Source organism: Diceros bicornis, chromosome 15 (assembly GCF_020826845.1).
Source record: "Diceros bicornis minor isolate mBicDic1 chromosome 15, mDicBic1.mat.cur, whole genome shotgun sequence".
NCBI classification, from domain to species: Eukaryota; Metazoa; Chordata; class Mammalia; order Perissodactyla; family Rhinocerotidae; genus Diceros; species Diceros bicornis.
This window is the reverse complement of record NC_080754.1, coordinates 14,785,844-14,808,093: the sequence shown is the minus strand read 5'-3', so window position 1 is coordinate 14,808,093 and position 22,250 is coordinate 14,785,844. Positions and strand designations below refer to the sequence as shown.

The 22,250-nt window shown below is 36.2% G+C and overlaps 1 protein-coding gene across 1 annotated transcript in view; it reads left to right on the top strand.

The window, feature by feature from the left end:
- Positions 1-22,250, top strand: part of SLC9C1 (solute carrier family 9 member C1) — an 82,873-nt gene that overhangs the window by 10,030 nt on the left and 50,593 nt on the right. Inside the window, exons 4-9 of the mRNA XM_058556518.1 lie at positions 2,811-2,976; positions 5,842-5,970; positions 9,932-10,093; positions 13,953-14,052; positions 18,578-18,721; positions 19,890-20,064. Of these exons, the coding sequence (XP_058412501.1) occupies positions 2,811-2,976; positions 5,842-5,970; positions 9,932-10,093; positions 13,953-14,052; positions 18,578-18,721; positions 19,890-20,064 (876 nt within the window). The remainder of the gene's footprint in view (positions 1-2,810; positions 2,977-5,841; positions 5,971-9,931; positions 10,094-13,952; positions 14,053-18,577; positions 18,722-19,889; positions 20,065-22,250) is intronic.

The window sequence follows — 22,250 nt, the reverse complement described above, 5'->3', positions numbered from 1 at the left end:
GCCTTTTCTTTCTTTCGTTCGTGTTTTTTTTTTTTTTTTTTTTTTTGCCTAATTGCTTTGGCCAGGACTTCCAATACTATGTTGAATAAGAGTGGCAAGATGGGAATCTTTGTTTTGTTCCTGATCTTAGAAGGATAGCTTTCAGATTTTCACCATTGAGTATGATGTTAGCTGTGGTTTTGTTATATGTGGCCTTATGTTGTAGTAGGTTCCTTCTATACTCATTTTATTGAGAGTTTTTATCATAAATGGATGTTGAATTTTGTCAAATGCTTTCTCTGCATCTACTGAGATGATCATATGATTCTTTTCCTTAATTTTGTTAATGTGGTGTATCTCATTGGTTGGTTTGCAGATGTTGAACCATCTTTGCATTCTTGGAATATATCCAACTTGATCATGTATATGACTCTTTTAATATATTGTTGTATTTGATTTGCTAATAATTTGTTGAAAATTTTTGCATTTATGTTCATTAGGGATATTGGCCTACAATTTTCTTTTCTTGTAATGTCCTTGTCTGGTTTTGGTATCATGGTAATGTTGGCCTTGTAAAATGAGTTAGGAAGCATTCCCTCCTCTTCAACTTTTTGGAAGACTTTGAGAATGATAGGTATTAAATCATCTTTGAATGTTTGGTAGAATTTACCAGTGAAGCCATCTGGTCCTGAACTTTTGGTTTTTGGGAGGTTTTTTGATTACTGTTTCAATCTCCTTACTAGTGATTAGTCTATTCATATTTTTTATTTCTTCATGATTCAGTTTTGGAAGGTTGTATGATTCTAAGAATTTATCCATTTCTTCTAGGTTGTCCCATGTGTTGGCATATAGCTGTTCATAATAGTCTCTTATAATCCTTTGTATTTCTGTTGTATCTGTTATAACTTCTTCTGTTTTGTTTCTGATCTTATTTATTTGAGCCTTTTCTCTTTCTTCCTTTGTGAGTCTGAATAAAGGTTTTCAATTTTGTTTATCTTTTCAAAGAACCTGCTCTTAATATAATTACTCTTTTCTATTGTCTTTCATTTCTTTCTCCTCCGATTTTTATTATTTCCTTTCTTCTCCTGATTTTTGGCTTCATTTGTTCTTTTTCTAGTTCCTTTAGTGTAAGGTTAGATTGTTTATTTGAGATTTTGTCTTATGTCTTGAGGTAGGCCTGTATTGCTATAAACTTCCCTCTTAGTATAACTTTCCTAAAGTAGAAAAAAGAGACAGGAACCTGGAGGTATCACTTGATTTTACCTCTCTGGAGAATTGTTTTAAATGGGAATGAATGAGACATTGCTCGTGGCTTTGCTTGCTGGTAAACCGTTTTGGAGGGCAGTTTAGTAATCTCTACAGAAGGCCATAAAATGATGCATGTCTTTAATTTTACTTATTGAAATTGTAAAGAAATAATTAAAGATGTACGATAAGGCTTAGTCACAAGACTCATTGTTTTTATACTACCGTTTTTGTTTTATATGGGCAGCGGGAGCATTTTTCAACATCATTACTAAGTCCTTATAGTTATCCTTTTTTATTTTCTTATTTAAATTGAGAGATAACTGACATATAACGTTATATTAGTTTCAGGTGTACAACATAATGATTTGATATTTGTATATATTTCAAAATGATCACCAAAATAAGTCTAGTTAATATCCATCACCTCGCATAGTTACAAATGTTTTTTTTGTGATGAGAACTTTTAAGATCTACTCCTTCGACAACTTTCAAATATACAATACAGTATTATTAACTATAGTCACCATGCTTTACATTATGTCCCCATGATTTATTTATTTTATAACTGAAAATTTGTACCTTTTGACCCTCTACCCCTGCCTCTGGCAACCACCAATCTGTTCTCTGTATCTATGTGTTTAGCTTTGTTGTTGTTTAGTTTCCACATATAAGTGAGATCATATGGTATTTATCTTTCTCTGTCTGACTTATTTTACTTAGCATAATGCCCTCAAGGTCCATCCATGTTGTTGCAAAAGGCAAGATTTCCTTCTTTTTTATGGCTAAATAATATTCATTGTGTATATGTATAATATATACATGTACTTATACATATATAACACATTTTCGTTATCCATTCATCCATTGATTGACGCTTAGGTTGCCTCTATGTCTTGGTTATTGTAAATAATACTACAGTCAACATGGGGGTGCAGTTCTGAATTCTTATAGGTACCTTCAGGCACAATTATCACATTTCCGAAGTCCATTTAGAAAGGAAATCTTAATAAATAGCTGCCACAGATAGAATAAGAAAAAGTAGAAAGCAGTGATGGGAAGGCAGATGGCCAAGTTCCAGTCCTAGAATAACAGAATTTCCCTTCCCATCTTGTCTATGTTCTTCTGCCATTTCTCTGCATTCTTTCAATTGTCTTATTTTCTTTTCCTCTTTTGTAACTTCTTTTTAAACTTTTCTTTTTTTTTATGTTAATAGGCTATGTCTCAGTTTTCATGCATAGTTACATGTGTGTGTGTATATATATATGTATATATATAAACGGTATGTGTGTACCTTCATACATAAATATCTATATTCAATGGCCTTATCAAGAAAAGTAAATGTTCCTTTTTAATTATAATATGGTATTTCCTACAACTGGTATTTCTTAGGTCCTACGAATTTCATTGCAGTATTTGCCCCTTATTTCCAGAGTTGCAAGCACATTGTTGTTAAATAAAATAACTTAAAATTTCCCTTTGAGGGATCGAGTGTGATTCTACATCTCCAATAATCCTGATTATCTGCTTTTAAAAATGGAATACAAAGACAATCTGATTTTTCTATCTATAAAATTTCTTTGCAGATACTTTTAATTACAATTCCTGGCTTTTTGATGAATTATATCTTAATTCTTTGGTATCTGGCATCTGTGAATAAATTACTTTTGAAAACTACCCCATGGTTATTATTTTCAGCTATCCTTGTGAGTTCAGATCCCATGCTGACTTCAGCAGCTATAAGAGACCTTGGTAGGTATATTCTTCTCTTTTTCCATATTTAAAATATCATATTCTGTTTTTAACTTGTCTATTTTTAAGATATTTTGTTCACTGTAGCTTTTCACTATACGAAGTGGGGTATGGGGGCTTTGGGATTGAGCAGAGAGATTCGAGTGGTGATGCTTAGAACAAAATGAAATGACAGTGATGGGCTTAATTAGTATAGGTTTTTTTACAAGTCTTGCATCCAGCTGTGGAACAGGGCAGGGATTAGTTGGAATCCTTGACTTTATAAATGCTTCTACCTTGAGTCAATAGAATAGTTCTGGAGGCATTACAATATGGCATATACACGGTGGTGACCATTTCTATTGCCTAACACCTCTTTCCTTTGAAAACACTGTCATTAGGTTAATGCCATTTGTAAAAAAATTTGTCTTTGGAGTTATTGTCACCATTAGGACCAAAAACCTAAGTAGTCACTAACAATAAAATCACTAATAATACAGTGTTTCCTATTTTAGGAGAAAGAAATTTATATTTAAAAGTGAAATATCAAGTCAACATAACTCAGAAAAAAAATCTAAGAGCCTCCTTCAAGAAAAACAGCAACCAAATTTGTTTTCTCTTAGTCATTTTTTTATAATAAGATCTAGAACATTTGTATTAAAGTAGAATTTTAATATGGCACACACATGCACACGTGACCACAGACACATACAGACACTCTTCTCATTTTATGGCCAGTTAAAGGAGAAGAACTATCTGAGGGTAGAAATTGAGCTGAGGAGACACATCAAGTGTACATATATGAATAAAGGAAAGCCAAGTCTTCAAAACAAGGATTTTAAGATTGTGAGCTAAGACTTCAGAAGAAGGAAGTGCCAGCATCTGTCACCCAACCCTGACTCTACAGGACTCTGTCAGTGCCAGCCCTTTGTCTACTCAAAAGATTTGGGGGAATTCTATGCTACCTGAGAGCATTCCATACTTTTCTTAACTTTATAATCTCATAATCTAGTTGGTTTTCCACTGATTTCCTGGCCTGCCATTGTTGAATTTAAATAATTTCTTTGGGTTAATTTGCAAGGTTATTCTCAAAAATGTTGGCCATCTTGCCATTACTTTTGGAATTTTGTTATTCTCCTCACTTTGCATCTTTTAAAAAATATTTTTATTTTGTTAACATTTTTGCCTGAGTTTTGAAAGCAAAAGTTTTATATTTTTTTATTTTATCATCAAAAAAGAAATCTGGGGGGCTGGCCCGGTGGCGCAAGCGGTTAAGTGCGCGCGCTCCGCTGCGGCGGCCCGGGGTTCGCTGGTTCGGATCCCGGGCGCGCACCGACGCACTGCTTGGCAAGCCATGCTGTGGCGGCGTCCCATATAAAGTGGAGGAAGATGGGCACAGATGTTAGCCCAGGGCCGTCTTCCTCAGCAAAAGAAGAGGAGGATTGGCGGATGTTAGCACAGGGCTGATCTCCTCACAAAAAAAAAAAAAAAAAAAGAAATCTGCCCAAGCCTATGAGTAGAGTATATAAGTACATTCACGTTGCCTTGAGATTTTTACAGTCGGTTTACTCCTCTTATGCCCTCATCTCTGTTATTTATTTCCAAATATTCACATTTTGTTATAGTTCCATTTTCTAAAATGGAATAATTATACAACAGTATCAGTTGGGTTTTATTGAGTAAGAAACAACTCTAAAACATAGTGGGTTAAAACAATAATTTATTACTCTCGTGAGTCCAGAAGTTCTGCTGATATGTGCTGGGCTCTGCTGATCATGGCTAGGCTCACTAATGAATCTACAGTCAGCTGAAGGGTCATCTGGGGGCTAACTGATCTACGATGGCCTCAACTTGGAAGATCCACCTTTGGATGGATCTTGCTGCCATGATGGTGGCAAGGGTCCAAGAGAGAGTAAGCAGAAATCTTTCTCAAGCCTCTGGTGCCTCAAGTCTTATAACAAAACAGACTGGATCTTTTTGGTGAGAGGAACTGCAAAGTCTTACAGCAAAGGGCATGGATGCAGGGAGAGGTGAAGTATTGGATCATCAAGGCAACTGAACTTCCACAGGAACAGACTGCCTTGGCTTTCCTTCTCCTCCAACAGCATACTTACTGTATTAGGTTGCGATCACAGCTCTAGAGAGGATGGTTCACAAGAAGGGCTTTTACCATGTAGTAACACTTCCCTCCTATGGGCATTTAGAAAATTATTAAAGATACTTAAAGTTATAGTTTTGCCACTAGAGGCACAATTAATAGCAGAGAACAATGATAATTGATGGATATCAAAACTTAGAATACCATTGTAAATGAAGAAAAATTAGGATGGAAATAGATAATATCAGGGTGCTCTCCATTCATGGAGCTTGATTTCTAAAACCATTAAAAGGAATGTATGGGAAAGTCAGACAATTTCTAAGTATGGTTAGATTATCTGGACTATTGTCTTAATACTTTGCTTAGGTATCATGTTATAAAGCCTTGGTTTATGAATTTATCCCTCCATCATAATTTTTGGTCTTGCCTTAAATACATGATGTGTGTATTTATATAAGCCAAATCACCAAATTAAAAAATAATAAATTTCATGTTTTTATTTGTGCTTTGAAACAAAGAATGACAGCTCTAATTGATTATCTCACTTACATAAACCATAATCAACCACAATTAACTTGGTACCTAATGATGATGATCTAGACCTAACTTACAGCTGATACATAACTAAACTTCCTTGAAGGGAGTTTTCAAACATAACTAAAGTTTACTTAAGTATATAGGAGAAGTATGTGATATAAATCCATAGCTAGGAACATCCTTCTACTTGATAATAAGATTTTATTCTTTAATATTGAAGTTTTCCCACCTTAATATTTTCCCTTCCATAGGTCTTTCTAGAGGCCTCGTCAATTTAATTAACGGAGAAAGTCTGATGACTTCTATAATGTCTTTAATTATGTTTACTGGTATTGTGGATATTAACTCTGGCATGCAAAAGAAGACAAACCATTCCTTAGGTAAGGACCTATTTTTTCTGAATTTCTTAAAATCAGAACCCTGTATTTTCTGAAAGCTGATGTGGTTTCTGTAATATCTTACCATAAGTTATGCTTGTACAAACATAATCGTATTAGTATAGTGATTTACTCTTTACAAAGCACTACCACACATCCCCTATTTAATATTAGTTGTGGTTTTGTTGTGAGGCTGGGTTGGGGCTTTTCATGAGGATGCTTATAGGAGCAGCGTGCCACAGGCCTAGGCTGAACCAGAATGCTTGACAACAGGAACAAGAGGTGCTGTTTTTTATGTGCTGGAGATGAACTCAGAAGATAAGCCAGGTAGTGCATCCACCAGTGAGGAGAGGAGCCAGCTTCCCTTCCCTTCGCCCTGGGACTGGCTCCCTACAGACAACACAGAAAGCTGTCAGCTCAGGGAGGAAGTGTGAGCTATATGGCCATTTACAGGGCCTGAGAGCAGGGCTGGTAAGCAGAGAGATTGCAAGGTCCCCACAAGCTCATTTACCACCATCGGATAGCCCTGAAGCATAAGTATTTTTTTTCCTTTATCATATACATGTATGTGTGTGTGTATAAAATAAATTATATATGCACACTATAGTGAATGATTATAAAGTACACAGATGTGTATTTCTCAGTCAGGACAAGAAATACAGTGTTACAAACACCACCGGAAGCATCTATGTGCCTCTTCCGACCAAAACCCGGTACCTTCCTCCTAGAACAGTGGTTCTTAGGGTGTAGTCTCTGGTTGGGAGGGGGTCCACAGCATCCTGTAAGGGTGTCCATGAAGTCAAATATTTTTATAATAGTACTAAGAGGTTATTTACCTTTTTTACTATGTTGCCATTTGCACTGATTTTGGAAAAGCAGTGACTATAATCTTCTTGAGAAAAGTGCTGATGTAAACTATTCTACTACTGAATATCTCGTGTGTTCTAAGGCCTTCTGCAGCATCCTCTCATTCCACTCCCCTAACCCCCTGAAATAGGAGTGTGTAAGAGGTGCTTCCAGACCACGTTCTAGTACATCGAGAGTCTGTGTGACGCCACATAATTCATTATGTTGAAGTAGGATCCTTCTACTACCCCTCTTCCCAGCAGTCAAGCATATCCCAAATTACCTTTCCAATCACTGAAGAGAAGAAAGTGTTAGCTATAGTTGTTTTCCCTGTCCCTGGAGAGGGCTTCATTGTTGGGCAGCCAGGGACCCTGTTTACCTCTATTCTGACCCATCTGTGCCTTACGTATTCGTAATCAATGACTCAAACTCAGAATTGAAGACTATTCTTTCCCAAAAAGACCCATTCTGAGGACCATCGCCCCTCTCGTGCCTTCCTCAAAGGAGCTGGTCCTGATGATGGACAGCTTCCCGACTTGAGCGGAAGAAGCACTCTCCTTCAGCCTTGCTCCGTATCCAGTTAGCTTACCCAGGCCGAGGCAGCTTGGAACATCTGTGGTGAACCCTCAAGTTAGCACAGGAAGGTACATCCTCTTCAAATGCTTTGTATATGCCATCTGTGGTGTGTGAGAAAGTTAAACAACCACACACATACAACCTCTTTCGAAATCCAAAGTACAAAGGGAGGTGACACAATATGACACTCAGAGAGCTTTCACCATAAAACTTCCTACAGATATGGCCTTCCTGAGGGTAACTAAGGTGAGCAACAAAGAGATGTCTATATTCAGAAGCATCTTAAAAACTCAAGGACCACCCTAGGGGGAAACTGAAAAAAGCAAAGAAGTATAGTCATACAGGCGGGTCGGAAGGATCCATGCCCGGCCTCTAAAACTGGCCCAGTATTCTACCAGGCCCCATTTAAGACAGTAAACATTGACCACAGAATTTCAGAGAACCTTATCAGAGATGACATCTATAGTCTAATCAAGAGACCCTTCTTGATATTCATAGGGAAGCAAAAAAAAAATATGGAAAAGGAAAAGCAGAAGAAAAAGAAAGGTACTGATGAGGAAGTTCATTCGTTCGTTAATCCAACAATTATGTATTGATATGTACTATGTGATAGTTTCTATTCCAGGCCCTGGTGATTCAGCCATGTACATAATAGTCCTTGCTTTCACAGAGCTTGAATTTTGAATTGCCTTGCATTTTTTATAATAATCAATGGAACAGAATTGTGTGTTTGTTTAGGTTTCAAAAGAGTAAAACCTTAAGTAATCACTCTATTAAAATAATAATAATAACAACCACAATAATAAAAGCTCTGCTGTAGGAGGAAGAGAATAGTGAATTTATTTCCTTAGCCATTAGAACTGTCTCTGAATTTTTAATGGCTTTGAAAGAAAAGTTTCCCTTAAGAAAGCAAGATGCTTTATAAGCTTTAATGATGTTTCATTTATATTTCAATGATATCAATTGACACAATATGAAACAATTATTTTCATAGTAATCATTGTTTTAATAACTTATGAATTATTTAAACAGTATTGCTCTATCTTTGAAGGTAGCACATATTCCATAATAGGGAAAAACTAAGAGTTATTGCACTCGGAATTCTTACCTTTTCCAACTTGTGTATTAGGAGTTTAAGAACATCGTAAGAAGTAACGGATTTGCTTTGAGGCTTTTCCTGGCCTAATGAATCCATTCAGCAAACATTTTACTGATGAAAAGCTGTTTTCCTTTCTTAAAGGAGAAAGCAATTTTCAGACTAGGTCTTCTAATTCCAGTTTACTGCATCCTTCTGGAACCAGAGTCAGCATCCATCCTATGTTTTAGTTACAGAAGGTACTGGGACTCCCCAAATTATCACCATGGCCAGCTCAATGCCTAGAACAGATGTGACCTAGAGGGCCTTTCATGAAACTCTCCTCTCATGTTCACACTATCCCTACAGATGTTCAGTCTTTCTACCTGGCAAATCTAGAAACCCTGGCTCTCTTTCAGCCATGGGAATGAGACTAGGTAAGAAAGAATCTGAATCGCCTCAGCACTTTTAACAGTGCCCTCTCCAGCAGTGGGCCTCTGTGGACAAGGATTCATAAAAGGATTCTTTCTCCTTCATTTTGCCACCTCAGAGCACAGTTCTAGGATTTACTTCCCCAAATTTAGCCTTGTTTTTGTCGTGGTGCCTGCTGCTGTTTTCTGTTGGCCATTCTTTGTCTTGGTTTTGTTCTTGCTCTCCTACCTTTTCTATTGGGATTGACCCTTCAGGCTTTCCTGATCCCGGACCCACTCTTAGCTGTGATTCTGTTCCTCATCTTGTAAAGGTGGAGAGGACTTCCTCAACCTTTGGCAGCCCTGATTCCAGCAACCAGGGCTATCAATGGCTTAGGCTTCCTGTTCTCCTGAGAAGGGCATCATAATAACTGTAGAAAGCAGTTTGGCAAAATACAACCCTATCAATAAAGGACAACTATTCTTAGTGCAGTAATTCCACTTCTGAGGCCTAAGGAAGTAATCAGAGAAGTCAAAAAATTTGTGTACAGAAATGTACACTGCAGCATTGTTTATCAGGAAACAGTGAAAACTGGAAACAATGACATGCACAGCAATAAGGAAGCAATCAGTCGGTTCGGCAGGCCAAGACATCACGGGAGATGCCCTCAGCTGGGATCCGGAGGCAGTCCTTTCTCTGTATTTCCTGTGTGTATTACATTAGATCTAGAATATAAGTGTCATGAGTTCAGAGAATTTCTACTTCTCGTTCATTACCGTATCTCCCAAATTTATTATACTGTTTGATACTGAATAAATATATATTCCTTAATGGGGACTGAAAGAAGCTCCTAAACTAAACTGACTGAATTTTACAAACTTAAGTGTGACTTTCAGCATTTGAAATGAAACTCCTTCAATTTAGGAGTAAGAAAATACCCTACATCTACCCCAAAGGCAATGAGCTATTTTTAAAGGTAATTGACCAGAGTATCACTTAAAATTAAGAGAAAATAAGTTCTATTAACTATTTTCTATTTACTCTCCTTTCTTGCAGCCCATGAAATCATGGAAAAAATTTGGTCGTCTGTTATACAAAGCTTCTTGTGTGGAATTCTAAGTGTAAAACTGATTCAGTTGTGGATGGCTACTGTTTTTGATGATGATGTCAATCATATAAGTCTCAGCTTTTCAGTTATGTACCTCATCTTTTTTGCTTGTAAGTGAGGGGCCTATGCCTAAAATTAAATGAAATAGAAAAATTCCAAATAAAGATACAGGAAAATACATTACAGGCAAAAGTTAGTAAAAAAACAAAACAAAAACAAATAAAACAAAACAAAACAAAATGTTCAACTGATCTAAAAGGAGTATTTGTGTTAAAATAACCTATCAAAAGAGATAAAAAGTACTAATATCTAGACAACAGAAAACAATCTACCAAGATATACAAAGCAAATGACATTATAAAAGATAGAAGAATTTGACAAAACCGTAATTACAGTGAGATACTTTAGCATGCCTTTCCCAGATAATTTCATAACCAATTGGACAAAAAATAATTATGGTTATAAAAATATTTAAATAAAAAAATTAAATGCTTGGTTGTATAAGATATACAAAACAGAATGCATATTCTTTACATATACCTGTAACCGTTCACAGAAATGAAATAGACTAGAAGAACATTTCAATAAAATTCCAAACATTGTTTAAACACAGTGCAAGTAAATACTAAGTACAAAAAGAGAGTCTTAAAAAAATAATTATTCTAACTGCCTGAAATTAAATATACTTTTTTGGTATCTTTTAGATCAAAAAGGAAATAAAAACAGAAGTTACAGATCAAGTAAGGCTAAGTATTAGAAAATCTATCAATATTATTAATCCATTTACCACCCCTCCCTTCTCACAGAAGTATGGCAGATATTGACAATTAGCCATATCATTGCTTCCTGATACGCCTCAGAATCGCGTTCAACCCAGCTCTTCAGACAGCTCTACAAATGCCTTGGCGTTGGCTTGCATGATGATACCTAGTTACCAACTTATACTATGTCTTTCCATTACATTTAGGAATAAGGGAACGTTGCCTATTCTCATATCTGTGATTAAAAATAGTTTTGGAAACTCTAGATAATACAATAAGAAAAAAAAAGAAGTTTATACATATTTTGAAAGAGAAAATGTTTACATTAGTCACAATGTTTTAGATTACATAGAAAACCCAAGAGAATTAATTAATAAACTAAGCCAGCGAGGCTCTTTAACAGCTGATATAAGGTAAATATTTAAAAAAAAAAAAAAAAAGCAATAGCCTTCTTATAAGCCAGTGGTAACTACTTAGAAAATTTAATGAAAATTTGATTCTCTTTACACTGACAAAAAGTTATAAAATATCAAGGAATAAACTGAACAGAAAGTTTGGACCTAAACAGAAAACTACACACGTTTACTAAGCATAAAATTTGAAGAAATTGAGACAGAAAAACCTTCTCTTTAGAAATGCTAGAGTAACAGGCTTCTTTATTTTCGTGTCTGAGAAAAGAATGGCAGAACATAGAATCGTAAAGTCTCCTAACTCATCAGTGGATTAAAGCCAATTGTAATCTAGTGAGGTCACAGAATTAAGGTAATGAATTAAGACACAGTGAGGGAATGATCAGTAGTACAAGTACCCTCATCATGTACTGCTTTAATTGTGTATACCTAAATTCCTACAAAAATATATTCCAGCGAATATAATTTCCTCTAACGTCATTTAAAGTAAGCAGAGCCTCAAAATTAAAGGTCATGCCCAAAGAAATAATTCTAAACTTTCAGAGTCAAGATTTCTCAAAAAACATTTTAGAAAGAAAACTTCTAGGATAGATTTTCGTGAAAACAAGATACAGAGTAAATACAAAAAATCTAACAGAAAAAGACTTTCACTCTGGGGGCTGGCCCAGTGAGTGGTAGCTGTTGAGGTCACATGCTCTGCTTCCCCAGCCCCGGGTTTGCAGGTTCGGATCCTCGGCACAGACCGACGCACTGCTTGTCAGACCATGCTGTGGCGGCGTCCCATATAAAGTGGAGGAAGATGGGCACGGATGTTAGCCCATGGCCAATCTTCCTCAGCAAAAAGAGGAGGATTGGCAACAGATGTTAGCTCAGGGCTAATTTTCCTCACCGAAAAAAAAAAAGAAAGAAAGAAAGACTTTCACTCTGACCTAGCCTGTTTATATTATTAGTATCTTCAAGTTAGTCATCATAAATATTTTCCAAATTTTACCATTACCTAACAATGACTAGTCCAAGACTTGATCTCCTCAAGGCACCTATGGCCACAGTTCTCTCCTCTTTCATGATTCAAAAATGACTAAAGTGTTAGTTTCTGGCTTAGGTACCGTTTCTAGCCAGGACTAAAATAAAGAAAATAGAACTTGTAATTTTCCATCTCTAGAAGGGAAGACTCAGTAATGTGATAACAATACTATTTTCATCAAATTAAAATATGTCACAATCTGAAGCAAACAATGACAGAAATTTTTTTTCGGTTTTGAAATTTTACAAAACAATTAAAAAATCATCTGGAAATATTAATTGTGAGAATAAGCAAGATAATTTTTTAAAAAGTGGAGAACTTTCCCTACTTGGTAGGTATTAAATATTTAATAAGCCTACAGTTGTAACAAAGGAATACAAAGTAAACCAAGGAAACAAGGTGCACAGAACTGATCCCAGTATGTATGGCAATTTGATAAATATGGCAATATGATAAAAATGGCATATCCACAATATTCTTTAATATTAAAAAAACTTTAATTTTTATTTATTAACTACAATGACGTCTGCTAAACATTAAGTGAAAAAGAAGCCTATTACAGAACTATTACTGTATAATCCCACTGTAGTTTTTCTGTGTGTGACTTTGTGTCTATGTATGTTGGATGTAAGCCACTGAGTGGTCAGTGGGTCCTGCACTCCATTCAAAGATCTTAATCCAACTATCTTCAATTCCCAATTCAATAGCCTATGAAAACCCAAAGATCTCCTCATGACTTCTGAAAATTTCTGGGGTTTCCTTCCTCATGATCTCTGCTGCCCCCTCTTAAATATACAGCAGTTTCTGGTCCTCAGTAAATTTCACCCACGTTGGGGACAAGGGGAGCTCACAGGGCAAGTTACATTATGTAGTTCACGGGTTTATGGGATCTGATAGCTATCTCTACTTCCTCACATTTCCATGTTTTCTGCTGAATTTTTACCATTTGTCTCCAGTACAGAAATTCAGTGAGCATCCTTTAGTGCTCAAAGCTGCCCTTTGGGTCTTATTCTCTATTCTCAATAGCTAATCAAATTATTTCTTATAGGTGAATATAGTCCTCTCCCTAATAGAAATTCCAATCAAAATTCTCTTTAAAATTATACCTGAAATCTTGGCAGTAGAATTATAGCTGTTCTCTTTTTAAAAAAATATAATCTCTACACGGTACCATATTATTTGAATTTTTCACAGTGATACTATATCACTTCCATAAGCTAGGGGGGAAAATAATTCTAACAGAGCTACTTTTAAGAATATTCCACAGTTTTTTATGCTTTACAGCCCCCCACAATAAAAGTACCAAAACAAAATTATACTAGGGAAGCAGATCCGTATTGGGTTTCTGCTGGCTTGGCTCCCTTAGTCGTGTCACAAAGTCAAACCATTTCTATCTCTTACTGTCTCCCAGTGTCTTTACTTTCATTTCATTCATCCAGATCCGCTCTGACAAAATTAGACCTGTAGAGGGTGGTCCAGCCTCACTAGGACACATGAAGTGTTTTGTGAGCTCCATACTGTTGCCAGTGATCTGAAGCCAAAGCAGTGCAAGGCTGCCCAGTATAGACTTTACTACACAGTTGTGTGTGAATCTGAGAAGAAGGATGATGGGTGGTGGTAATAATTTGCAATATTATCTAGTTGAAACCAAGCAAAGTAGCCTCCCTATAAAGTCACTGTACTATGAAGATATCTGGTATTTTCATCCCCGGTCAAATTTCTGTCACAGTTGATGTTAAATGAATACTTAATATTTATATCTTTTTAAAAATAGGTGAGCTAGCTGGAATATCTGGAATATTTACCCTGGCCGTTACAGGACTTTTTTTAAATTCTACCAGTTTTAAACCAGGAGTTGAAGCACTTCTTCTCAAGTGAGTGGCTAGCATATTTTCACTTTGTTTCATTCATTAGAAGTTATAATATTGTGAGAGTAATTACATCTACATCTACATGGTCAAAGTTAAGATAGTGACTTGAAAACTACCAAACTAGAAACCCTTCCTAAAAACTCTATTGCCTGTGTCTTCTGATCCTCTAATTTTAGGCACCTCACCTTGAGTTCCTGTTGGCTCTGTTTCCCCATTAATTCCCTCAAGTCTCTGACCATCTACCCAGTAATTTCCAGTCTAATCCACTAGACAGGGCCAGGATTAAGGTAAGACAAGTGAGGCACCCATCACAGGCGCAAAATTTAAGAGGGTGCCTAAAATCTCAGTATTCACCATAAATAATATTTTTGTGCTATATTTTTTTTAAATTTGAAATTAATGCAAAAAGATCCATGGTGAAAATATAAAAATTTTAAATGAAGATAAGATCAATATTACTGATAATTCCTTTTGCCTCAGGCTCCAGTAAGGCTCAGCAAGGCACTGGTGCTGGAATGGAAGACCAATATTTTAAGGAGAATGAAGAAGAGCTATGCAAAGCAAATTAAAAGATTAAGCTAGGGCATTTGCAGAGGACTGGTGGTGTTATAAAAGAAAGTATTGCCAAACTAAATGTAAGAAAGACTCACATTTAGTAGAATTTTACAAACTGTGTCCTGCTCGAGGGCACCCAGCTGAGGGGTGAGCGGAATCTGAGTCAGGCTAGAAGAGGGGTGTTTTCTGTAATGCTCCAATACATAGGGTGAGAACTTGGTCTAAATCACACTGTTAACAGAGGCCCTGAGCATAATCAATGGTTTTTGGAGTTTGGAAGACTGTTATTAAAGGTAGAATAAATTCAGAAGTTAGAAGCTTAAAAGTATAGGTTTTTAAAGGATTTTGGAGCACTTCACTAAAATTTCATGTCAATTACAATGGAAGCCAATTGTACTAGCAGCTAGGCAGAATTAATTGTGCCACAGTTGTAGGAAGAATTAAAAATGTTATGCAAGTGTTTAACTACATCTCTGGGAAGTGATTCTGAAGGTTCCCTTCACCTTCTTGCTCTAACCAAAAGCTGGATCTTCCCTGAAGACATTACTTTCTTTGTATTCTTTAAAAGTCATGATATCTTTCTTACCCATGTCCCTGGTGCTATTGAGCCTAGAGATGAGGTAGGTAATTTCTCTGTACCTCAGTCATTTCTACATCATTCTTTCCCCTTCTTCCCCAGGGGAACCCAATTTTGATGTTCATGCCATCAGATTATACCATTTGCCACTCTCTTGGTTGTAGTTATCTCTATAGCCCTGGGTCACACTCTCCCTTTCGTGAAGATTTTGGCCCCTCTCTCTCTCTCTGTGACTCTCTCCAACATTACCGTGTCATCACTCTCAGTGATGTCAATCAATATCCACACAGTTGAGCCTTCTACTCCCTCACCTTTTCGTTCCTGGACTTCCTCTCCTCATATAAACATGTCCCCCACCCCACTTACATAGTCATACAAATAACCACTTCATAAATCTCAATTTCAAGAATCCTACTGTCTAAAATATGATATGTACCCGTACTCTCCAAGATAGTAGAAGTCTAAGAGAATAATGGTAAATTTTACTACATCCTACAACAGTCTACAGCAGGTCCATGCAGCTCTCTGGGAGAGGAAATGCACCATCTCCCATCTTTTCAGCTTACACCCAGTAGGACCCCAATTCTAACAATTCTGCAAACACGCTGAGACTATAATGCATTGATCCTATGATCTTTTACTGATCCACACCCACCTCTCTTCCTCCTTACCCAGATCATTTCCTTTGTTTAAAACCATCTAATAACTGCTCATCTCATTTGGCTACAAGTCAAAGTTGTTGTAATGGCAAAGTCCTAAGATATGTCCCCCTGTAACCTCTGTGATTCATTTCTATCACCCTCACCCACCCTGCTCCAGCCACACTGATTACCTCGTTATTCCTCAAACATGCCAAACATGCTCCCTATTTGGGCTTGCGTCCTTATGTTTCTGCTCTTGAAATGTGCTTCCTGTACATATTGGCATCCTTCCCCCACATACTGGCAGAAGAGGCTGCCTCACTTCTTTCATGCTTCTATTCATACAACACCTTGTTAGAAATTCCCAAAATAGGAACTACTTCCTTGTCAGCCTGTATAATCTTTTATTCCTGGAAAATTGACGTCCCTAAAATGTCCAGTCCGTAAGGCCTTATGATTTCTCCAGGCTAGTGGTTGTGTAACATTGGACAATAAAAATAACACAGATGCCTAGATCTATAGAATCAAAATCTATGATGATTATAGCATAGGACTTCTGATTTTAAAAAACTCTCCCCAGATGATACTTACATACATGCAGAGTTGTGACCTTTTGCTACCATAAAAGATCTAGATTTATTAGGATAAATCAGGATCGACAAATGAAAGGAAGAGACTTTTTAAAAAATATTCAGAAGCTCTTTTTCTGTGTGCCTGACTTATTGCATGCACACACACACACTCACACACACATACGCATACATGCACACATCTATTACATGGGTTTAGAGCTTGGTTGGTTGGCTCACACCAGCTCTGAATTTGATGGAGACTGATTCCTTAAAGAATCTGGTTTTCTCCTCATCAGGTTTCTCCCATAATATTCTGCCACATATGAAAGGGTCTTGACAGCTTCTCAATAATTTTTTGCCTAATTGATTTGATTACATTTTATGCCAATTAACGAAACTGTGATTTTTGGTATTTGTTGACATTTTTCTACAATGTTAAAGAGAATTTCTTAAAATTATGTAATTGTTAAATGAACAGTAAAGTATGATAGTGGTTCCTATTCACCATTCACTTGACTGAATAATCTTACTCAATTCATGTTTACAAGTGATTTCATTAATTGTATGGGTAGGTGGGTATAATGCTTTGAGGGATTTTTTTTTTTTTTGGTGTCTATCTATGTGGTGCAACAATTAGATTTTCTTTTGATAGTGAAGGTAAAAGAAGGATAAAAAATATAAAAATTACACAGTTTTCATAAAATATATCTTAGTGTGTTTCCCTCCAAGTTAATATTGGATACAATATTGCAATCCAGAAGATAACAGAATTAAAAGTATGGCCATACATATACAAGAAAGGGATGATAGTTCACAGCCTAGAGTAATTAGCCTAAATTCAGGCACAGAAAAGATATTTTGAATGATTTGACTTAATATTTCCTAGGCTAGAATGTTTCATATTGATTTTTGTCTCTGATAATGCCTAGGTATTGGCGCCTCTTAAATATAGCTCAGAAACAGAGATTTCTTATTAATGTAACAGAGAAAGGTTTGCTTTTAGTATTGAATTTGTTTTTAAGCAAAAGCAATATTCCTGGAGAAGGAACAAAAATGATCTTTAAAAGGTTTAAGGGACCGAGTCTGGCAGCATAGGGGTAAAACCAAGCTACCTTTCTCTCATAAAAGAGTATTCGTGTGGCTTTTTAATCTTTTCAATTTATTTTGTTATAAATATAATATATTGATGTCAAAGGCATAAAATACGTAGAAAGACAAGAAGAAGTAAGTTTTAAATAGCCTCCTATGGTCCCAACACCCAAACGTGACCAATATTGGTATTTAAGCGTGCTTTTTTTTTTTTAAGTATTATTACTGTTCATTAGCTATCATTTATTTTTTTTTGAGATTTTATTTATTTTTTCCCCCCAAAGCCCCAGTAGATAGTTGTGTGTCATAGCTGCACATCCTTCTAGTTGCTGTATGTGGGACTCGGCCTCAGCATGGCCAGAGAAATGGTGCCTCGGTGTGCGCCTGGATCCGAACCCAGGCCGCCAGCAGCAGAGCGTGCGCACTTAACCGCTAAGCCACGGGGCCGGGCCCTAAGCGTGCTTTTTTAAACCGCTTTGCCTGCAGCTGATGAAAACATGAGCTTTGGGAATGATGCCAAGTTTTCCTGGGCTCTGCAGCGCTTGAATAAGCACATGCTCAGAAATCGCAAGCAGAGAATCTGCAAAGGGCATTCATGTGAATAAAAGATTCATTCACATCTTCCAAGTGCTAGCTAGCTAGATATTAGGCAAAGGCTTAATTCTATCACTGTGTAACTCAGACTAGCAGTTCAGTATTCCCTTTCAGAATAAATGATTTTAGCTCTTCCTAATGATACAAGGGCTTCACAATCAGCGTTTTCAAGCTACGTGAACCGTGATGCCTGAACGAGTTCTGTCAAATAGCGTAGCTACAACATAAACATGTTTTTCAAAGTCGATCCAGAAAGAAAAACACTAATTTGCATGCAGTGTAAACTGGTTAAAATTGCTTTAGAATTATTTGTTTACCTACCTTAGTTCTCCTTTCTAATTAATTAAATTATAAGCCCCTTGAGTGTTGTTGGTAAATGCCTTATTCATCTTTATTTTCTTGATAATGCCTAGCACAACGCCTCACATAGTTAAGCCTTGCAATAAACGTTTTAGATTAATTAACTATAACTAACTTTAAATTTTTTTCTGAAAATACAGATTCTGGAATTATCTATCATTTGCTGCCTTTCTTATGGTGTTTACTTTCATTGGACTTCTAATTCCTGCACATACGTATTTATATATATCATTTTCTGATATATATTATTCATTAAATATCTACCTCACACTTATTGTTTTAAGGTAAGAATTTCATTTGAATTTTTCTATTTATAGGACATCGAATAAACCTGAAGATATTCTTTTAAGTAATAGAAATGTTTCATTCTAATGAAAAATTAAACTTTCCAAGGAGTCATCAGCAAATTAGTGGTTAGTATTTTTTTCAGTTTTTAACTGCATTTCAAAGCAATGCAAACACTTCGTAAAATTTTTGAAAATTAGAAGAAAAAAAAAGTCTTTCATCATCTTACTACGTAGAGACAACCGCTGTTAACATTTGGTATATTTCATCCAGTGTTTTTATTTCCTATGAGCTTTCATGAACATAAACACCTATCATAAATAAAAATTTTATCTTGCTTTGTTTGCTTAATATTATATAACAAATAATGTCCTACTAATTAAATTATAGTTGGAAATAGGTTTTTAAAAATCATAAGGAAGTCCTCTTTGTAAATGTCTTTTTTGCTCAAATAAATTTTGTAGTCCCTTTTCAATGTTAAGAGGCAGAAAGGAGTCTGCTTTTGTAGCTGAAAAGGAGATGACATAGAGGAGGAAAAACCAGCATAAGTGGAGTCTCACAATTCTTTAATCTCCATCACTTAGATTGTTAACATTCTACTTCCATCTAGGAAAATTAGTTGAGAGTCAACATTAAGTCAGCTAGTGCCAAGTAAATGGAAATTAGTCCCAAATTATCAGATACAATTAGTGTAACATGTAGGAATGATTTGTGACTGGAAGAAGAAATAGAACTGAATTGGGCAATGTTGGATACATTCAACAAGATTGAAATCTACAAAGAAAAAGAAAGGGGGGACATTTTATTCTCACTTCTTATTCATTAGATCTGCTTTTATTTTTTGGGGGGATCCAGAATAGAATATATCTACAAAATATCTCTAACTTTGTCTTTTCTGCCTGACAAAACACCACTCAAGGGTTATGTGGAATTACCCTACTACTCACCTAACAGAAAGAAACAAAGAGAATAATGGCCTCCTCTTGGCGTGTCTCCCAGGGGAATGCCCTTCCGCCTTCCTCTGGTGCCATGCCAATGGTGTGTGAAAGATGGCTCATTTGTCTCAGAGTTGGCAATTCCACAGAGAATAGATTAGACTACAGTAGAATGAAATGAAAGAAATTTCTAGGACAAGAGTAACTTTGTAAAATTTGTTTTGTATTTTAGACTTCTGGTCTTTCTATTCATGAGCCCTCTCTTGTCTCGACTTGGTCATGGATTCAGCTGGCGCTGGGCATTCATAATGGTCTGGAGTGAAATGAAAGGGACTCCTAATATAAACATGGCCCTTCTATTTGCCTACTCTGATGTTTTTCTTGGATCTCAGAGAGAAAAATCTCAGGTAGAGAAAGATGTATTTTTTTATTTGAATATTTTATTAAAAACTGTCACTGTATATGAAAATATGCTTTTGTAGTGAGGTAGCTCACTCCACTCGTACTGTAGGAGTGATTCAGCTACAATGCAAGATTGGGGAGAGGAAGAACAGCTGGCAACTTTCCTCTTCTCCATTCTAGTTTAGAGATCCTCTAAATCCCTTCACACTCCTAAAAATAGGTTTATTATAACTGTTAAAGGAATTAAAACTTATAAACCATTTAAAATAGCACCTGATACAGAGTATGCACTCAATAAATGTTTTATTTTTATTTGCTCCTAAAACCCACTCAAAAAAAGCAGAAACCTATTTCTGATTGGCTCTATTGCCCTCTGTAAGTTTATGAGGCCACATTTAGTAATGTTAGGAAGCAAAGCATTTTTTTTTTTTATTGCAGTAATGTTGGTTTGTAACATCGTATAAATTTCAGTCATAAGTCATTATACTTCTATTTCGGCATTGATTACATCATGTTCACCACCCAAATACTAATTAGAGTCCATCACCACACACATGTGCCTAATTATCCCTTTTGCCCGCCTCCCTCCCCTCCTCCCCTCTGGTAACCACCAGTCCAATCTCTGTCTCTATGTGTTTATTTGTTGTTGTTTTTATCTTCTACTTATGAGTGAGATCATATGGTATTTGACCTTCTCTCTCTGACTTATTTCACTTAACATAATACCCTCAATGTCCATCCATGTTGCCAAGTGACGTTATCTCTTAGACAGTACCCCCAAACTCTGCCTAACAGAACATAATGGGCATGACTATCCCCCTTCCTCATCTCAAGATAGGACAATTACCAGGAGCTCTGTAAGAAATTTCCTATACAGACAAAAAAAAAAATACAGATTATTTTTTTACATAAATTCCAAGTGTACAAAAATTCCTATCTCTACTAATCACATGTTAAATGACCTTGAATAAGTTACAGTGCCTCAGTTTTCCATCTGTATAATAGGACAATATTGGTATTTACTTTATAGAATTGTAGTCAGGATTAAATAAGCCTGATATATTGTACTATATGCTTACTATATAAATGTTAGCTCTTATTACTATTAAACTATTTAACTAACTTTGTGGTCCTCAACCTTGAATTCACTTTAGAATGCTTCAGGGACTTTTAGAAAAATACCAGTGCCTGTAGAATTCTGGCTCTGACCATGATGAATAATAGATATCAGATTTACTTCCCATAGTAAACAAGTATACAAGTGGTTAAAATACATGAAGCAACTGATTTTAGGTAAGGGCAAGGACATTCCATGGTTAGATCCTTGAGAGAAGGGAAACACATGAGTGGAGTTCACGGTCACTCTTTCTTCCAAAGTGTGGCACAGAAAAGTAGAGAACAGAACAGTAGTCTCACCAAGTGTGAAAAACAGAGTTAGGGCTACCAAAGCAGCTTGAATTTGTGGGGCAGGGTATCAGGGAGGGAAAGATGCTGAAGAGAAGGAATACCAGAAATCTACAAGGGGACCCCCTTGGGTCATTAGCCCAATCTGTGCAAGCAGAGCATTGGAGGAGGATCAGCAGAAAAGGGCCATTAGATGAAAGGGGTAAAGGGGCACATGTGTACAGTGATGGATGGCAACTCGACTTTTGGTAGTGAACACGATGCAGTCTATACAGAAGTCAAAATATAACAATGCATACCTGAAATTTATGTCATGTTATAAACAAATGTGACCTCAATAAAAATAATAATAAAATTTTTAAAAAGAAAGAAAAGAGCCATTAGGGAGCTTTATGCTGAGTGGAGGTTCTGGAGGCCACACAGTGCTGACAGATACTGGATTTCTGACTAGGTACAGTACAAACCTCATGAACACCACATGAGCAAAGTTGTGACCCCAGAAAAACTAAGACTTAGAAATAAGGATTATGCCCTAGAGTAAAGTTTACTTTAGACCCACTCTAAAAAAGACTAAAACCATGTCTTGGCAGGATAATGTGATCTGCTAGTAAATTAACTGATGAACACAATAAAAATCAAAACTCTTTTAAAGGAAGGCAACATAATCAAGACTCTCAACAACGTGGAATCTATAATGTCTAACCTGAAATCAAATATTACTATACATGTGAAGAAGCAGGAAAATGTTACCTACAATTAAGAAAGAAAATTATTCAGACCGGCCCCG